Source organism: Aotus nancymaae, unplaced genomic scaffold, assembly GCF_030222135.1.
Source record: "Aotus nancymaae isolate 86718 unplaced genomic scaffold, 86718_ANA_hifiasm-v0.15.2.pri h1tg000067l, whole genome shotgun sequence".
NCBI classification, from domain to species: Eukaryota; Metazoa; Chordata; class Mammalia; order Primates; family Aotidae; genus Aotus; species Aotus nancymaae.
Genome location: NW_026988482.1, coordinates 26,937,830 through 26,956,125, shown reverse-complemented (window position 1 = coordinate 26,956,125; position 18,296 = coordinate 26,937,830). Strand labels below are relative to the sequence as shown.

General features: G+C 50.4%; 1 protein-coding gene across 1 annotated transcript in view; it reads right to left on the bottom strand.

The window, feature by feature from the left end:
- Nucleotides 1-17,729, bottom strand: part of DNAH1 (dynein axonemal heavy chain 1) — a 77,257-nt gene extending 59,528 nt beyond the window's left edge. The window contains exons 1-8 of the mRNA XM_012460669.2: nt 17,641-17,729; nt 16,624-16,990; nt 15,530-15,602; nt 13,134-13,308; nt 12,504-12,660; nt 11,420-11,552; nt 7,947-8,108; nt 6,804-7,056 (exon numbers count right to left, since the gene is read on the bottom strand). Of these exons, the coding sequence (XP_012316092.2) occupies nt 6,804-7,056; nt 7,947-8,108; nt 11,420-11,552; nt 12,504-12,660; nt 13,134-13,308; nt 15,530-15,602; nt 16,624-16,956 (1,286 nt within the window). The 5' untranslated portion in view covers nt 16,957-16,990; nt 17,641-17,729. The remainder of the gene's footprint in view (nt 1-6,803; nt 7,057-7,946; nt 8,109-11,419; nt 11,553-12,503; nt 12,661-13,133; nt 13,309-15,529; nt 15,603-16,623; nt 16,991-17,640) is intronic.
- Nucleotides 17,730-18,296: the final 567 nt, after the last annotated feature.

Sequence of the window (18,296 nt, the reverse complement as noted above, 5' to 3'; positions counted from 1 at the left end):
TAGTCTAAAATTTATATGAAACCTAAAAGACCCTGAATAGCCAAAGCAAACCTAAGCAAAAAGAACAAAGCTGGAGGCATCACCTTATCTTCAAACTATACTACAAGGCTAGAGTAACCACAACACCATGTTACTGGTTCAAAAACAGACACATAGGCCAATGTAACAGAATAGAAAGCCCAGAAATAAAGCCACACACCTAAAACCATCTGATCTTCAACAAAGTCGACAAAAATGCGCAATGGGGAAACGACTCCCTATTCAATAAATAGTGCTGGGATAGCTCGCTAGCCATATGCAGAAGGTTGAAACCGACCAGTACCTTTCACCATAAATAAAAATTAACTCAAGATGAATTAAAGATTTAAGTTTTTTTTTTGTTTTTTTTTTTTTTCCTGAGACAGTGTCTTGCTCTGTCACCCAGGTTGGAGTGCAGTGGCACCAGCTCGGCTCACTGCAACCTCCGCCTCCTAGGTTCAAGTGATCCTCCCACCTCAGCCTCCCAAAGAGCTAGGATTACACGTGCACCCCCACCATGCCTGGCTAATATTTGTTTGTGTGTCTGTGTGTGTGTGTGTGTGTGTGTGTGTATATGTATTTTTTTTTTTTTTTTTTTTTTTGTAGAGATGGAGTTTTACCATGTTGCCCAGGCTGATCTTGAACTCCTGAGTTCAAACCATCCACCTGCTTCAACCTCCCAAAGTGCTGGGATTGCAGGGGTCAGCCATCTAGTCTGGCCAGGATTAAAGATTTAAATGCCAGACCTCAAACTCTAAGAATCCTAGAAGAAAACCCAGGAATCAGCATTCTGGACATTGGCCTTGGGAAAGAATTTATGACTAAGTCCTCAAAAGCAATTGCAACAAAAACAAAAATTGAAGAGTGGGACCTAATTAAAGAGCTTTTGCACAGCAAAATAAACTATCAACAGAGAAAACAGACAACCTGCAGAATTGGAGAAAATATTCAGAAACTATGCATCTGACAGAAGTCTAATATCCAGAATCTATAAGTAACTTAAACAATTGAACAAGGAAAAAATGAATAATCCCATTTGAGAAATGGGCAAAAGGGCCAGGTACGGTGGCTCACAACTGTAATCTCAGCAATTTGGGAGGCCAAGGCAGGCGAATCACCTGAGGTCAGGAGTTTGAAACCAACCTGGCCAACATGGTGAAACCTTGTCTCTACTGAAAATACAAAAATGAGCCGGGCATGGTGGCATGCACCTGTAATCCCAGCTACTCCAGAGGCTGAGGCAGGAGAAATCGCTTAACACAGGAGGAGGAGTTTGCAGTGAGTTGAGATTGCACCACTGCACTCCGGCCTGAGCAACAGAGCAAAACCCCGTCTCAAGAGAAAAAAAAGTGAAATACTAGGTATCAGAATCTGTGGACTACTTTTAAAGCAATTATCAGAAGAAAGTTCATAGCCTCAAGCACATTTGTCACTAAGAATGAAATAAATTCCTAATACATGCACGCATACACACACACACACACACACACACACACCCAACACACAAACTATACAACATAACAGATAAGCCAAGATGGCACAAGGAAGGAAATAAAGATAAAAGTAGAAATTCATAAGGGAGATGTAGAAAAGCAGTCAATCACATTAATAAACCTAAATCCTCTTTTTTAAATTAACACATCGAGCTGGGCACAGTGGCTCACACCTGAAATTCCAGCACTTTGAGGGACCAAGGCAGGTGGATCACCTGAAGTCAGGAGGTCAAGAGCAGCCTGGCCAATGTGGTGAAACCCCGTCTCTACTAAAAATATAAAAAATGAGCCGGGTGTGGTGCCTGTAATCCCAGCTACTTAGAAGGCTGAGGCAGGAGAATCATTTGAACCCAGAAGGCAGAGGTTGCACTGAGCTGAGATTGTGCCATTGCACTCTAGCCTGGGCAACAAGAGCTAAACTCTGTCTCAAAAACAACAACAAAAAAAAATACAAGCTACTAAGTAACTTAATAATCCAAAACCAGAAAGAAACAGGAAGAGAGCATGACTCTACAAAATAAGAGTAATTAGGAGCAGTAAATATTAAACCAGAAAAAAATTGAAAATAAAAAACAACTTTACAGAATTATATGCAAATATATTTCAAAACAGATATAAGATGGATAATTTTCTAGAGAAACAATGTATATGAAAATGACTCCATTAGAAGTAGAAAGATTAAAATAGACCAATTTCTTTATTTCTTTTTTTTTTTTTGAGATGGAATCTTGCTCTGTCACCTAGGCTGGAGAGCAGTGGTGCGATCTTGGGTCACTGCAACCTCTGCCTCCTGGGTTCAAATGATTCTCGTGCCTCAGCCTCCTGAGTAGTTGGGGCTACAGGCATGTGCCACCATGCCCAGCTAATTTTTGTATTTTTAGTAGAGATGGGGTTACATGATGTTGGCCAGGCTGGTCTCGAACTCCTGACTTCAGCTGATCCACCCCCTTGGCCTCCCAAAGTGTTAATATTACAGGTGTGAGCCACTGTGCCCGGCCAGTCAAATGATTTTTAACAAGGATGCCAAGACAATTCAATGTGCAAAAGAATATCTATAGCATGCTACCCTTCACGTAAGAAAGAAACAAGTATAAGAAAACATATATATGTCTAAAATATACATGTTTCTGCTCATTTGTGCAATAAAAAACACAGAAAGGATAAACCAGAAACTATTGATATTGGTTACCTGTGGGCATGTGGTAGGAACACAGTGGGAAAGATGGGGAACATGGACAGGATGGGGAGGTGGAAAGTGACAGATCTCTGTGTATAGTTTTTTGAGCAATAGCTATTTTGAGTCATATACATACAGTCATATGCTAAATAATGATATTTTGGTTACAGATTGCATATATGATGGTGGTCCCATAAGATTATAATGGAGTCAAAAAATTCCCATTTCTTAGTGACATCATGGCCATCGTAATGTCATAACACAACACATTACTCATGTGTTTATGGTTATGCTGGTGTAAACAAACCTACTGCAGCCAGTCATATAAAAGCATAGCACGTATGGTTATGTACAGAACATAATACGTGATAATGGTAATAAATGACTATGTTCCTGGTTTATTTACTACCCTATACTATACTTTTTAATTGTTATTTTAGAGTGTACTCCTTTTATTTTTTTTTAAGTTCACTATGAAACAGCCTCAGGCAGGTCCTTCAGGAAGCATCCCACAGTCATAGAAGATGACAGCTCCATGCATGTTACTGTCCCTGAAGACACTGGGACAAGATGTAGAGCTGGAAGACAGTGATATTGATGACCCAGACCCTGTGCAGGCCTAAGCTAATGTGTGTTCTTGTGTCTTTGTTTTTAACAAAAATGTTTAAAAATCAAAAAAATCAATTTTTTAATAAAAAGCTTATAGAATAAGAATTTAAGAAAAATATATATATATAGATTTTGAGACAGAGTCTCATCTGTCACCCAGGCTGGAGTGCAGAGGCACCATCTTGGCTCACTGCAACCTCCCTGGGTTCAAAAGATTCTCTTGTCTAAGCCTCCTGGGTAGCTGGGATTACAGGCACATGCCATCACGCCCGGCTAAGTTTTGTATTTTTAGTAGAAACAAGATTTCACTATGTTGGCCAGGCTGGTCTTGAACTCCTGACCTCAAGTGATCCACCCACCTAAGCCTCCCAAAGTGCTGGGATTACCGGTATGAGCCACTGCATCCAACCTTTAAAAAAAAATTTTATGTTATTATAAAAGAGTCAAGACAGAGTTTCATCATGTTGGCCAGGATGGTCTTGATCTCTTGGCCTCATGATCTGCCCCCCTTAGCCTCCCAAAGTACTGGCATTACAGGTGTGAGCCACTGCGCCTGGCCTTAATTTTTTAAGAAACTTTTTGACTCTTTTTTTTTTAAATACAAAATTTTTTAAAAATACAAAAATTAGCTGAGTGTGGTGGCGTGCACCTGTAGTCCCAGCTACTTGGGAGGCTGAGACAAAAATTTCTTGAACCCGGGAGGCAGAGGTTGCAGTGATCCAAGATTGTGCTACTGCACTACAGCCTGGTGACAGAGTGAGACTCCATCTCAAAAAAAAAGAGGTTTATAAAATGGAAAAGTTAAAGTAAGCTAAAGTTTTATTTATTTATTATATATATATATATATGTGTGTGTGTTTAGATAGTCTCACTCTGTCACCCATGCTGGTGTGCAGTGGCACGATCTCAGCTCACTGAAACCTCTGCCTCCTAGGTTCAAGCAATTCTAGTGCCTCAACCTCCCAAGTAGCTGGTATTACAGTTGTGTGCCACCGTGCCCAGCTAATTTTTGTATTTTTTTTTTAGTAGAGATGGGGTTTTGGCATGTTGGCCAGGCTAGTGTTGAATGTGGCCGACCCACCTTGGCCTCCCAAAGTGCTCAGATTACAGGCATAAGCCATCATGCCTGGCCCGAAGGTGTGTTGGGTTAACTTATTATTGAAGAAAGAAAAATTTTAAATAAACTTAGTGTAGCTTAAGTATATACAGTGTTTATAAAGTACACAGTAATATCCTAGGTCTTCACATTCACTCACCACTCACTCAACCAGAGCAACTTCCAGCCCTGCAAGCTCCATTCATGGTGAGTGCCCTACATAGATGTACCATGTTTTATCTTGTATACTGTATTTTTATTGTACCTTTTCTATGTTTAGATACACAAATACTTGCCATTGTGTTACAGTTGCCTGCAGTATTCAGTAATCACGCACTGCATAGGTTTATAGCCTGGGAGCACTAGGCAGTACCATATATTCTGGCTGTACAGCTGGCTATATCATCTAGGTCTGTGTCAGTACACACTATGGTGTTTGCACAATGATGAAATCACCTAATGATGAATTTCTCAGAACATGTCCCAATCATTAAGCGATGCGTAACTGTAAATATACAGATGCTTCTCTACTTACAGTGGGGCTACATTCCAACTAAACCTGTTGTAAGTTTAAAATGCACTTGATACACCTAAGCTACTGAACACCATGGTTTAGCCTAACCTACCTTAAATGTGCTCAGAACACTTACATTAGCCTACAGATGGGCAAAATTATGTAACCAAAGCTATTTAAACACTTTATAAAGTGTTTAAAATTTCTTGAAATGTATTAAATACTGTACTGAAAATGAATAAAAGATTGGCTGTATGGGTGCTTGAAGTACATTTTCTACTGAATGAATATCATTTTTGCAACATCATAAAGTTGGAAAATGGTAAGTCAGTCAGGCACGGTGGCTCATGCCTATAATCCCAGCATTCTGGGAGGCTGAGGCGGGAGGATCACCTGAGGTCAGGAGTTTGAGCTCAGCTTGGCCAAATGGTGAAACCTCATCTCTACTAAAAATACAAAAATTGGCTGGGCATGGTGGCAGGTACCTGTAATCCCAGCTACCCATGTGGCTGAGGCAAGAGAATCTCTTGAACCCAGGAGGTGGAGGTTGCAGTGAGCCGAGATCAAGCCACTGTACTACAGCCTGGGCGACAAGAGTGAAACTCCGTCTCAAAAAAAAAAAAAAAGACTGGTGTGGTGGCTCACACCTGTAATCCCAGCACAGCACTTTGGGAAGCCCAGACAGGCAGATCATGAGGTCAAGAGATTGAGACCATCCTGGATAACACGGTGAAACTCCATCTCTACTAAAAATACAAGAAATTAGCCAGGCGTGGTAACACACGCCTATAGTCCCAGCTACTTGGGAGGCTGAGGCAGAAGAATCACTTGAACCCGGGAGGTGGAGGTTGCAATGAGCTGAGATCACGCCACTGCACTCCAGCTTGGGCAACAGAGTAAGATTTCATCTCAAAAAAAAAAAAAAAAAAGGAGAAAGAAAAAATGGTAAGTCAAACCATCATAAATTGGGGACCATCTGTATATATGTTTCCCAGATCTGTCTGCTGTGGGAGTCTCGAAGCAATGAAATCTCAGTAGCAATGAGTACATCTAATGTCCAGATCTTGGCTTCTAATTATCATTCCTCAACTAAAAGGAACTTCCACCCAGGCATAGTGGCCCACACCTATAATTTCAACACTTTGGGAAGCCAAGATGGGAGAATTACTTAAGCGCAGGCATTCAAAACCAGCCGGGGCAACATAGGGAGATCTGTCTCTACAAAAAATAAACAAAATTAGCCAGATGTGGTGTTACATGCCTGAAATCTCAGCTACTCGGGAGGATGAGGTGGGAGGATTGCTTGAGCCCAGGAAACTGAGGCTACAGCGAGCCAAGATGGCGCCACTGCACTCCAGGAACTCCAGCATAGGTGACAGAGTGAGAACCTGTCTCAAAAAATAAACTAAAATAATAAGCAAAAGGAACTTCCTTGGAGAAACATTTGGTTTCAGGACTGGACCTGGGAAAGTACACAATGAGCCTGGAAATTCTTGCTGTGCCAGAAAGTAAAGTTATCTTAGGGTCACCTTGCTAATAAATCATCATCCAATGGTTTTGAAGAATGATGGGAACATGGTAAAAGGACACAGGAATTAGCTTGAAAAGTCTCCCACTGGCCAAATCTGGGACAATTGAGCATCAAACATTTTTGAAAGTACTCAGTTGTAACCCTTTGAATAAAATAAGAATCTACGAGTTCATATTGATAATGAGGGATCTAGAGATGAACAAAAAATTGTTTGGGTCCCCAATAAATTCATATGGCAATAGGCAGGACAGTCTCAAACAGATGAGCCCTGAGGGAGCTCCACCCTGGAGGAGCACCAACCACCCATGGAAGGCTCCCCGGAGGAGGAAATGCCCAGGCATGGGAAAGGCTGAGCAGGAACTCACGAGGGGCCTTTGTGCATCCTGGGCGTGCTCAGGGCCCACTGCTTGATCTTGCTCAGGCTCTGATCACTGATGACGCGCTGGCCATCAGAGGGCATGCAGTCCACATACAGGTTGTAGAGCAGCAGTGCCTCCGTGTTCTTGCGTAAGGCGTTGGCCTGGACCACACGTTGCGTGAACACGCAAGGGTCCTCAGCGCAGAAGAGAAGCTGGATCCGTGGCACCCAGTACTGACAGACCTGAAGGGGTGGCCTTCCTGAGGGCCGGGTGGGAGAGAGAAGGGGACACACAGTCAGGCTTTCTGAACTGAAGCACTAGGTTCTAGCTGGCTGTGCTGCTGACGACCAGTGGCCCTCAACAAGTTGTTTCCCTCTTCGGACTCCCGGTTGCATCTGTGAAATGGGCATGATGACATTCCTTGCCTGGCCCATCTCACAGAGTGTCATGGGCAGATGTGAAAGTGCTTAGACAAGGCCAAGCGTGGGCTCACGCCTGTAATCCCAGCACTTTGGGAGGCCTAGGTAGGTGGATCATTTGAGGCTAGGAGTTTGAGACCAATCTGTCCACCATGGTAAAACCCTGTCTCTACTAAAAATACAAAAAATTAGCTGGGCATGGTGGCAGGCGCCTGTGATCCTGGCTACTTGGAAGACTGAGGCATGAGAATCACTTGAACCTGGGAGGTAGAGGTTGCAGTGAGCTGAGATTGTACCACTGCACTCCAGCCTGGGCGACAGAGGGAGAGTTCATCTCAAAAAGAAAAGAGAGGAGGGGAGGGGAGGGGAGGGGGAACAGGGGAAGGAAGGAGGGGGGAGGGAAGGAGGGGGGAGGGAAGGAGGGGGGAGGGGAGGGGAGTTATACAGGCATGGCTATTCAAGTGCCCATCCCTTGATGCCCCACCCAGGGTAGGCATCGCTAATTCATGGGACTTGGGCTCAGAGCTTACATGCCAAATAACAGCTACTTGCCCTTTCTGGGGTCTCTGAGTGATGAGTCCCCTGGTCCTTACTGGTCAGGGTGTTGGGCAAACAGAGCAAAGTAGAATCCAGACCTGGTCTGGCAGTGCCCTGGGCAGGGTTGGCCTCAGTCGCAGGCCGGCCAGGACCGAGCTGGGGGTCTGCCTGGGGCAGCGGCAGGAGCTTGTACCTTCAGGGGTGACCCCTGCATTCAAGATGGGCCTTCCCATCTCATCTCGCACCAGGCCTTTCTCGTCTGTCTTGTGTACCAGGTATAGCTTCTTCTCCTCGTTGTAGTCCAGGACGCCTACTTCGCACCATTTGTACATTAGCTTCGGATTCTTGGGGTCCTCTGAAACAGGAGGGAAAACCCCACCAGTGCCATCTGTCATGGGCGCAGGAAGGGGCCTCTGAGTGCAGGCAGCAGTGCTGGGAATGAGTCTCGGAGGTCACCAGGCTGGTGTTTCTCCCACCGGGATGCCCCCTTCTGCTCCAGCAGAGCCAGGGCCCTGCTTCCTCCCAGCTGAGCTGGCCTCTGAGGAACCCCAGGCTGCAGGAGGAGCCAGAAAGACCAGGCTTCTCTGCCCTGGTGCTCAGCACAACCTCCACCAGGACAGAGAGACACACAGGCCAATTGGAGACTGGGACAGAAGGCACGAAAGCCCTAAGCTAACGGGAGACCTGCTGAGAACCCAGCTGTAAAGGTCATGGATGAGCTGGAACCCCTTCAAAGTGACCAAGGCCAGGGTGAAGCCCTCCCCATAGGCTGCCCCTGGCTGTTCAGTCCCTGGGCCCCTCATCTGAGAACAGGGCACGGCAGGGCAGGAGCTGCTCTTCGGTCAGGATGGGCCTCCTACCAGTTTCCTGGGCTGAAAGCCTGCGCCCACTTCAGCTCACCTCCCACTGCGACCCCTCACCCTTTTCTCTCCAGCCACACTGGAGATCTGGCTATTGTTGTGACTTTTTCTTTCTTTCTTTCTTTCTTTCTTTTTTTTTTTTGAGATGAATTCTCGCTCTGTAGCCCAGGCTGGAGTGCAATGACAGGATCTTGGCTCACTGCAGCCTCTGCCTCCTGGGTTCCAGTTCAAGCAATTCTCCTGCCTCAGCCTCCAGAATAGCTGGGATTACAGGCGTATGCCACGCCCAGCTAATTTTTGTATTTTAAGTAGAGACAGAGTTTCACCATGTTGGCCAGGCTGGTCTTGAACTCCTGACCTTGTGACCCACCTGCCTCGGCCTCCCAGACTGCTGGGATTACAGGCGTGAGCCCCCACACCCGGCCATTCCTGTGGCTTTGGACCTTGTTCTGTGGCAGAGCCTCTGCCCTGGTTGTGCCCTTGGCCTGGAACACTCTCCACTCAGGTCGCCTCACTGCTGGTTGTTCCCTTCACCAAGAAGAAGCCTCTGCACCTAAAATGGCACCTCTGTCCCAGGCACTCTCTGACTTGTTAACCCGTCCTGTCCTTCACAGTGCCAAAAGTCACACTATTTACGTATCAGCTTCTGGTTCGTGGCTGAATAAGGGCAGAAGCCACTTTGTCCCATCTTGGTCACAGCTGTGTCCCTGGGCCTAGAATGGAAACTGGTACATCGCAGATGTTTGATAAACTTTTGCAGAAGAAAGATGCACACACATGATGCCCAGCAGAGCAGCCGCAATACATAGTGGCTTAAAAACAAACTGAGGCCGGGTGCAGTGGCTCACGTCTGTAATCCCAGCACTTTGGGAGGCAGAGGCAGGTGGATTGCCTGAGCTCAGGAGTTCGAGACCACCTTGGGCAACATGGTGAAATTCTGTCTCTACTAAAATACAAAAAAATTAGCCGGGAGTAGTGGTGTGGTGTACACCTGCAGTCCCAGCTCTTCTGGAGGCTGAGGCATGAGCGTTGTTTAAACCTGGGAGGTGGAGGTTGCAGTGAGCCGAGATTGCGCCACTGCACACTCCAGCCTGGGTGAAAGAGCAAGACTGTGTCTCAAAAAAAAAAAAAAAGATTTTTTTTTTAAAATGAGTTCTACAGACTGGGTTGAGGAAGGAAGGGCTAGAATTCCCAGGAAATGCTCCCTACCTGTTGACACAGCTAGCTGAGTAAAGGATAAGTAAAGGAGGCCTGTAGCTCATCCATTTTGCTTCTCTGGTTTGCTCTTCCCTTCCCTTCCCTTCCTAGTAGGTTCCCTTTCTGAAAATGCTGGCCACGTCTTGGCTCAGCTCAGATGAAAAGATGTCACTGGAAGCCCCCAGCAGAAAACAAGAGGTCCCCGGCAGAGCCCCTCCCTGCTCACCCCTCCTCCCCACCGTGCCACCACCCAAAACCAGGGCCATGTGAGGGGGTGCAAGCAGAGCGTCTCGGGGGAGCCTGGAACACGGTGCATTTAAGGTTAATGCAGCCCCAAACCTTCTGGTTTTATCACCAGGAATTGGAGATCTGGGAACAATTGAGTTAAATTATTTTTGTAATTAAGTCCAAAGTAAAGGGAACATTCTGGGCTTCTTGTCTAGTTCAGAGAAATTGATTCCAGCATTAACATGTTTTTAAAATGAAACATAAATTTACAGGCTGCTCAATGGACTCACTGCACAGTCTTAAAACCAGTCGTGGCTCTCACAATCCTGCCTCCCACCTGGAGCTGGCCCACTGGGCCCACTCCCCACTCACAGCATCTGGCTCACACACCAGGCAGGGAGCAGAGCAGCCTTCAGCCCTGCACAGGGGAACAGCCACCTCCAACTTCCCAAATGATGACCCAGACCTTCCTGGGATGCTGCACCGAGACCCAGCTGTGCAGGCCAACATGGCAGCTGTGGATGTCCACCTGGCACTGCTTCCCACAGCAGGAAATGGGAGAGCCTCCACAGCCACTGGGGCTGCCTGAGGCCAAACAAGCAGCCAGGGGCACTCCCTGGGCAGATACAGACAAGGCCAAGACAAGGCAAACCTGTGTGGCATCACGTGGGCATGGGTGAGGTGGGACTGTGCTTGTGAATGGGTGACAGTAGGCACATGTGCTTCTGTGTGGTGAAAATGTGTAGATGGGTGCAGCTGTCGGGGGTGTGACAGTGAGTGTGCTTGTGAATGTGTGTGATGATGTGTGACAGTGAGTGTGCTTGTGAATGTGTATGACAATGTGTGACAGTGTTTGTGAATGTGTGACGATGTGTGACAGTGAATGTGTGTGATGATGTGTGACAGTGAGTGTGCTTGTGAATGTGTGTGACGATGTGTGACAGTGTGCTTGTGAATGTGTGTGACAATGGGGACATGTGTTTGTGAGAAGTGTGTGTTGTGCACACAGAAGTGAAAGCTGAGAGGCCATAGTCAGAGCTGCAACAATGGGGCTTCTGGGTGGAGGGATGGAGAGTGGAACTGTGCCCGTCGTGCATGTTTCAACATGCCCAATGAGCCTGTACATATTTTATTACCAATAAATCAAAGATTTTTCAAAACACTAGACACCATCCAGCTGTCCCTTTTCCAGCTCTCCCGGTGATGCTCTCACTGCATTTCCTGCTCTGTGAGGCCAGCTCCTAGGCCCATCTCCCAGCAGAGAGGTTTTAAAAGACCCCTCACCTCCCATGGCTGCCGGGTCCCAGGGGAGCCCAGGAGTCCGTGGCAGAGCTGCTACTAGAATGAGATGGTGCCCCCACTCCAGACTGGCCCTGCTCACCATGCCCCAGGAAGTCATCAGTGGGCAGGAGGGCTTTTCCCGGAACAGGTTTCCTGTCCAGAGACCCTGGCTCCAAGCCCATGTTGATCCACTCTCTGGGAGTCCGGCAGTCAAACTCCTCATTGTCAAATACCTGGAAGAAAGCAGGCCAACAGCGGGAGGAAGCAGCTCCTCTAGTGGGGTCCCGGTGGGGCTGGGTGTCCCAAAGGATGGGTTGCTTAAGTAGCCCCTTCCCCAGGTAAGAGAGCTGCAGGCTAGAGCTGGGGGCAGACCCTCTCCACTGCTGCTCCAGGGATACATAGCATCTGGTTGGGTGAAACCCTGGATCCCCGTCTAGCCAAGCCAGCTGAGGCTCAGGCAGAGAGATGTCCAGGGACCCAGAACAGGCGGTGGGTTCTTTCTCCCACTGCCCAGGGCCACCTAGCTCAGGCCCAAGGGAAGAGGCGGCCCTTGGGTTTTCCTGGGGACCCCACCCCAACTTGGAAATGGTAAGATTCAGGGCTGTCAGGAGGCAGCCCTTGGCTACACTCAGATTTACCTTCTCACAGGGATCACCAGGCAAGAGACACTCAGGGCCACAGAGAGGAAGGGAGGGGAGGTGGGTGAAAGCCAGAGCCAGGCCACACTCCCTCTTTCTCCTCCCTGGATTCAGTTTCCCCATTTATACCCAAAGGAGATGGCACTGATTCCTTCCTCCATCCCTGCTCTTCCCATTTCAGTGAGCCCAGAAAGAGCTCCCTACCCCAAGGTGGGCCCTGGTCAGGGAGGACTACTCCACAGTCCAGCTGGGCTGCATCTAGTTTGCCCATGGGTGGCATGGAGGCTAAGGCCAGGCATACAGGCTGCTCAGGCTCCCAGGGAAGAAGCAAAGACTCAGCATTCTAGGGGGGCTGGAGGCCCCTCCTGCCCCATCTAGGATGCTCAAAGTACCTGGGATGGGTTCCTATTATTGACCTGCCTGTTTGACAAGAGAGTGCTGGTGACTGGCATGAGAATCCCCTTTCAGATCTGACTCTGGGGCCTCTGCTGGGGTCCTGTACCTCTGCAACCCTGTCCATCAACCATCTACGGAAGCCCGGCTCACCTTCAGTGGGAGGTAGATGGGGAAGAGTGGGTCATTGCCCTGTTCGATGGTTTGGCGGTGCTGGGGGTCCGAGTGTCTGGGCATGAGCTTGTTGGAGTCGATGCCCTGGCTGGACAGCAACTGCTCAATGTCCAGGCTCAGATACTGCTGTTTCCTCCTGGTCAAGGGCAGGGAGGGGACCTCAGAATGGCTTGGCTCATGTGAGGTGGCTCCATGTGTGTCCACAAGGCCCTATGGGGTTGTGGGGGCAGGGGCGTGGCCAAGAGACCCTTTTGGAGCCCTCCACCCCTCTGGGACTCATCAGGAAGTGATGAAGTGGCCAGGGCTGGTGTCCTGGGCTCCAATTGTCCTTCTGTCCTGCCCTGCAGTCCCATTCGTTGACCTCAATGCCACCTTCCCCAATTACATAATATGTAAATTGTTCCTATTAAGAGACCAAAGGGCTAGAAGATTTTTTTTTCTTTTTTTTCCTGATACTAACTCAAAGTAAGGGCTAGAAGATTTTAATCCAAGCACTTGTGCACAGACTCTGCCATGAGCAATGTCACCTGGCGATCTGCAGTTCCTCAACCCCTGAGATGGGCGGGTGCCGCCTCCCGGACAGTCTCCCCACAGCCCACCCAGCCGTACCTCTCGATCTCAATCTTTCGGGGGCGCTGGCCCGGCAGCACCTGGAAAGGCACCTGCACCTTGGGCTCATAGGCCTGAGGCAGGAAGTCAGTCTGGGCCAGCAGCTGGGTGGTGGACCCGATGCACTGCTGCTCTACGCGCTCCTGGAAGTCCTCAGGAACCCGGAAGGTTCCGACTGCAGGCAGAAGCAGAGACAGGGGCTTCGGGGCTTGGGCCGGCACCCAACAACCGGCCTCCACCCCATAAAACAAATCATCAACCAGGCAGTATGCTTTGGAGTGTGGGAAGCTCAGGGCCTGCCTGTGGCTGGGCAGTGGCTGGGAGAAGATAGGCAGGGCACCAAGTGCCCTGGGGGTATAAGCCTGGAGGGACGGCAGCTTCCAGAAGGTCTGTCCTGGCCCTGCTCTCCCTGTCGAGAGCCAGCATGCTTGACCACTCCTTTCCATACCACCCATGACTCCAGCACCAGGGGCCATTGCTCAAGCCAGGTGCTGGGTTCACCAAGGACGAGGGTTACCACTGGATAGGAAGATGAAATGGGATGGGCTCCTCCCACCCCTACTGCAGAGGCCCCCTCAGCATATTGGAGTCTGATATTCATTCCCTGGGGCCATTGCCAGCTTGAGGCATCCTGGATGCTCTGGGAGTGGGTGGCTCCACCACTCTGGCCCTGCAGAACCCTCAAGTCACAAAATGGCTGCCCCTACTTAGATGAGCAGGGTAGACAGAGGCTTCCATTCCATACCTGGGGGAAGGGGAGTTGGTGGGGAGAGACCCATTGATAGGGTGACCATCCATCCCAGTTTGACCTCGACACCAGATGGTCAATGGAGAAGAAAGTCCCAGGCAAAGCGAGACCACAGAGGTGGGCAGAGGGGTATGGGCATTTGCTTCAGGAGGGGATGGCCACATTTCCCAGGGCCTGGATGGGCTCTGGGCAGCCTCCTGATGGTCCCCTCTATTTTCTGGGTAGAAGTAGGGTCCAGAGTCCCAGGGGCCCTGGGAAACCCTGGTGACCCCTTCCTTAGGCCTCACCACCTCCCTGGGACCAAGAGGTGGTCATGCTGCAGGAGGGCCCAGCCTGGGAGTGGCATCTGGGTCCTACAGAGGGCTCCAGAGGTGGGGCCTGGGTGGTGTCAAAGACTCAGCGGAGCCTCCACCGTCAGCTGGAGTCTGCTCTCACCAGGCTGCCAGGTAGTCAAGGGACACCCCTCTTTGCATCAAAAACACCCAGATCTCAGGGCTGCCAAGAAGGCAGTTTTCAGAACCCTAATCACAAGCTCTTGAGGCTGCGTGACACCACTCCACCCCCAGGACCCACTCAGTGGCCAAGAAGGAGCCAGGGCGAAGAGACCCAAGCCTGGCCTCCAGCCCCTGATGCATCCGAGGGCCAGGGGAGGCTACTGGCTGCCGAGGGCCCTGACTGACACTACCCTGTGCTGCTGGGGGCTGCTTTTTCTCATGTGGGCAGAGCTGCCATCTGCAGATCACCCCCCTAGCCACCCTGCCAAGTGTGGCAGGAACACCATTCCCAATACCCCCAGTGCTGATCTGCGGTTGGTAACCATTTTCTGGATCACAGATACTTGTGAGACTGTTGGAAACAATAGGCCACATGCTCAGATAAGTGCACAAATGCATATGCTTGTGATGTTTTCTAAGGCGGTGGGCTCCGAGAGGACTGGCCTGGACAGTGGCAGCAAGGAGCCAGGTCTTCCCTAGGGGTGGGGAGGAGGGGCGGACAAGGGGAGCCACAGGGCATCTGGTCCTGATCCAAGGGGATATCCTGTCTGCCAGGGGAGAGGGGCAAACCCGGCCAGGTGGGAGGCTTCACCACCACTCAGGGCTTCTCCTGGAGCCCCTGTTCTCCCCTCTGCCACTGGGGAAGGCCCCACACCCTGCAGGTGTCCCAGTCCTTGCCACCTCCGCTGTGCTCTGAGACTCTCCATGAGCCTGAGAGGAGAGGCCTGCAGCAGGGATCTCCTAGGCATCCATCTGAGCCAGGCCCTGTTCCAGGTGCTGCGGCCCCAGCAGGGAGCAACTCAGACAGTCCAGGCCTCCTCAGGAACCACATTCCAGAGGAGGCGGAAAACACACACATATGCCCTTCTGACCTCAGCCAGGGAAAGCAAGCTGTGGCCCTGACCCGAGCAGCCCATTCCTGCCCGGCCCAGTTTCAAGGTCATGGCTCCACTGAGAGTAATGACTCGGCAGCTGTGGCTGACTGAGCACTCACCGTGAGTGGGTGCTTGTGAAGCACCCCGTTTCTTACTATCCCCACGCCACAGTTGAGGAAGCTGGGGCTCTCAGCCAGGAAAAGGCTGTCTCCCTGAGGCCAAAGGCCTGCTTCTAAATACCCACCGGGACCCACTCACACAGCCCTCCCGAGCACTGACATTTTGGGGTGAACTTGTCGAGGTCAGCCTGCCTCAGGAGGCTCTGGTTCATTCGGGGGCCACGGCACACCTCCTGAAAACAAACATGGAGCCCTGAGTATGCGTCAACATCCCAGGGACAGGCAGGACCCGGGAGGGACCCCAAGGCCAGGTGCCTCCCTTGAGGCCCACCAGGGAGCACTCCAGGAGCACAGGAGAGGGCAGAACCAGGGGGTACACACAATTCTCCATTCAAAGGCCACAGTGGGCAACAAACTGTGGCCACCCAAGACATCCTGGCTCCGCCCCATTCTGGTCCAGCCCAGCTCTCATCCTTGCTCTGAGAACACTCGGCAGTGCATCCCAGGGCTGAGCCATGAAGCAGGTACTGCAAGGCCAGCAGGTATCTCTGTACGGACCTCCTCTCCCAAGGCCACTGGCATTGCAGATATAATGCATATCAGTGGGTCCTCACCATGTCTTTCTTAGCCCCTCCCTGGCCTAAAGCATAAGGCTACCTGGGACCTACAGGACTCTGAATTCTCTCCTCATCATTCCCTCCCTGCTTTCCCCTGCCCCCAGCCTCCTCCCTCAATCTCTCCCCTCGAAATCTAGCCTCCTTCTTCACACAGCTGTGCCCTCTCTCAGGGACTCCAGGTATTTGTACCTGTTGTCTCCCCTGCCTGGAACACGCTCCCAGACCCCACTTTTACATACCTGTCTCTTAGGTCTCAGCAATATGCCACCTCATCCATGGACCCTTTCCAACCAGAGCCAAGGGAGGTGATCTTCCCTACCAAAGCCACTGCCCCATGACAATGACAATAGGGACATGGGCGTCTCATCCCTGCTACATCTCTGGGGCTCCATAGAGGGCCTGGTGCACAGCAGGAGCTCAGTAATGAGTTGTCAAATGAATGGACAGATGGATGGTGGCAAAAAAGGATGGAAGGTTGGATGAGGGGGGAATGGGGGTAGATGGATAGACAGATGGATAGATTGATAGACAGCTAAATGAACAGATGGACTGACTGATGGGGAGAAGGATGAAAGGATGGGTGAATGGAGCCCAGAGGAAGGGTTGAGGCTTGGTATGAGACAACTGCCATACTCACCCCAAGTTGATCCAAGGTTCCAGGGATGAGGATGTCGGAGTAGAACCCACGCTGCTTCATCAGCGGGTACTTCTTATTGGTGCCTGTCAAGGGTGACTTCCGCGGCTGCCCCAAGTCTGAGAATGTGGGTGGGGCCGGGGGCAGGGGTAAAGGTGGGAGCTTGGGGTCAAGGCCTGGAAGATTCCCCAACCCATATTCTGATCCTGGAAGAACCCTCCCTGGGTTATACTCTAGGCCCCTGTGAGTCCCTGCTTGGACCACAGGAGCACCGCTGCACTCTGGGCCCTGAGGGGTCCTTCCTGGGCTACAGCCTTTTCCGTTAGGCTGCTCCATGCTGCTTCTCAGGGAGATGTCCCAGCCAAAGCTCCTAGGAGAAGATCCCAGCGTCAGTCAGCTTTTCCCAGCCTCTGTCTCAGCCCCGAGACACACGGATGCCTAGACTGTTGCCTGCCACAAGCCCCAGCCCATGACCCATGGGTAACAGAAGAGCAAGGAGGAGGGAGTGGACTCCTCCTAATCTGGACAGGCACCCAGTGCACCAGGAGATGGTGGGGCCTGCCCTGGACACTGCATGTGAGAAAAGAGCCCACCCACAGTTCCGGGTTGAGTGAGGGGAAGCCCTGCAGACACTCCCAACCCATGCATGCGACTGCACTTGTCCACCCCTCTCCCCCATCTTATAGAGCAAGGCCTGGCTTCTCAGTAGGGGGAGATGGGGAGGGAGGCCCAGAGCTTACTTGCCCAATACATTTCCCTAAAATGACTTTCAGCCAGAGCAGCCCCGGCACCTCTAGCCCAGCCCTGCTAGACTTCCCTGCCTTTTCCCAGTGTGGGGCATGAGCCTCCCTAGCACCTGTGAGTGCTAGGCCACGCCCTGCCTCCCCTATGTGTGCCCACTCTACCTCCCCCTATACCCCAGGAGCTAAAGGACTAAATGGCCTCTCCAGCAGGACCCCAATCCCGACCCTCCATTGGCCCACAGATCCCTCTACCAGCAACAAAATCGCATTCACCCACCGTGGCTCTCGGGATCAGCTCAGCTCAGAAAACGTACACCTTCCTGTCTTTGCAAAGGGAGTAGCAGATGCCACCGGGGCACATGCACATCCACCACCTGGAGGACAAGAGTTTATAGTTTTTATTGTGGGAGGAGCAAGCCCTTGAAAAGGCACTGCTGCCTTTGGCTACCTCAAAATTCATCACCACGGAGAATCCTTGGGTAGGAGAACATGACAATAAATTGGACAAGGGGATGGTGAAAAAGAGGTTTGCACATAATGCTAGTGAAAAAATAAAAAGGAAGTCTACAATTATCTCAATAAAAATTTCATTTAAAAAAAAAAAGAGGCCGAGGTGGTGGCTCACGCCTGTAATCCCCCCACTTTGGGAGCCCGAGGCGGGTGGATCACCAGAGGTCAGGAGTTTGAGACCAGCCTGACCAACATGGTGAAACCCCGACTCTGCTAAAAATACAAAATTAGCTGGGTGTGGTAGCATATGCCTGTAAACCCAGCTACTTGAGAGGCTGAGGCAGAGGTTGCAGGGAGCCGAGACTGTGCCACTGCATTCCAGCCTAGGTAACAGAGTGAGATTCCATCAAAAAAAAAAAGAAAGATAAAGAGCATCTTAACAAAAGGAAATAGAGGCCTAGCCCAAGCAAGCCCCCCTTTCCT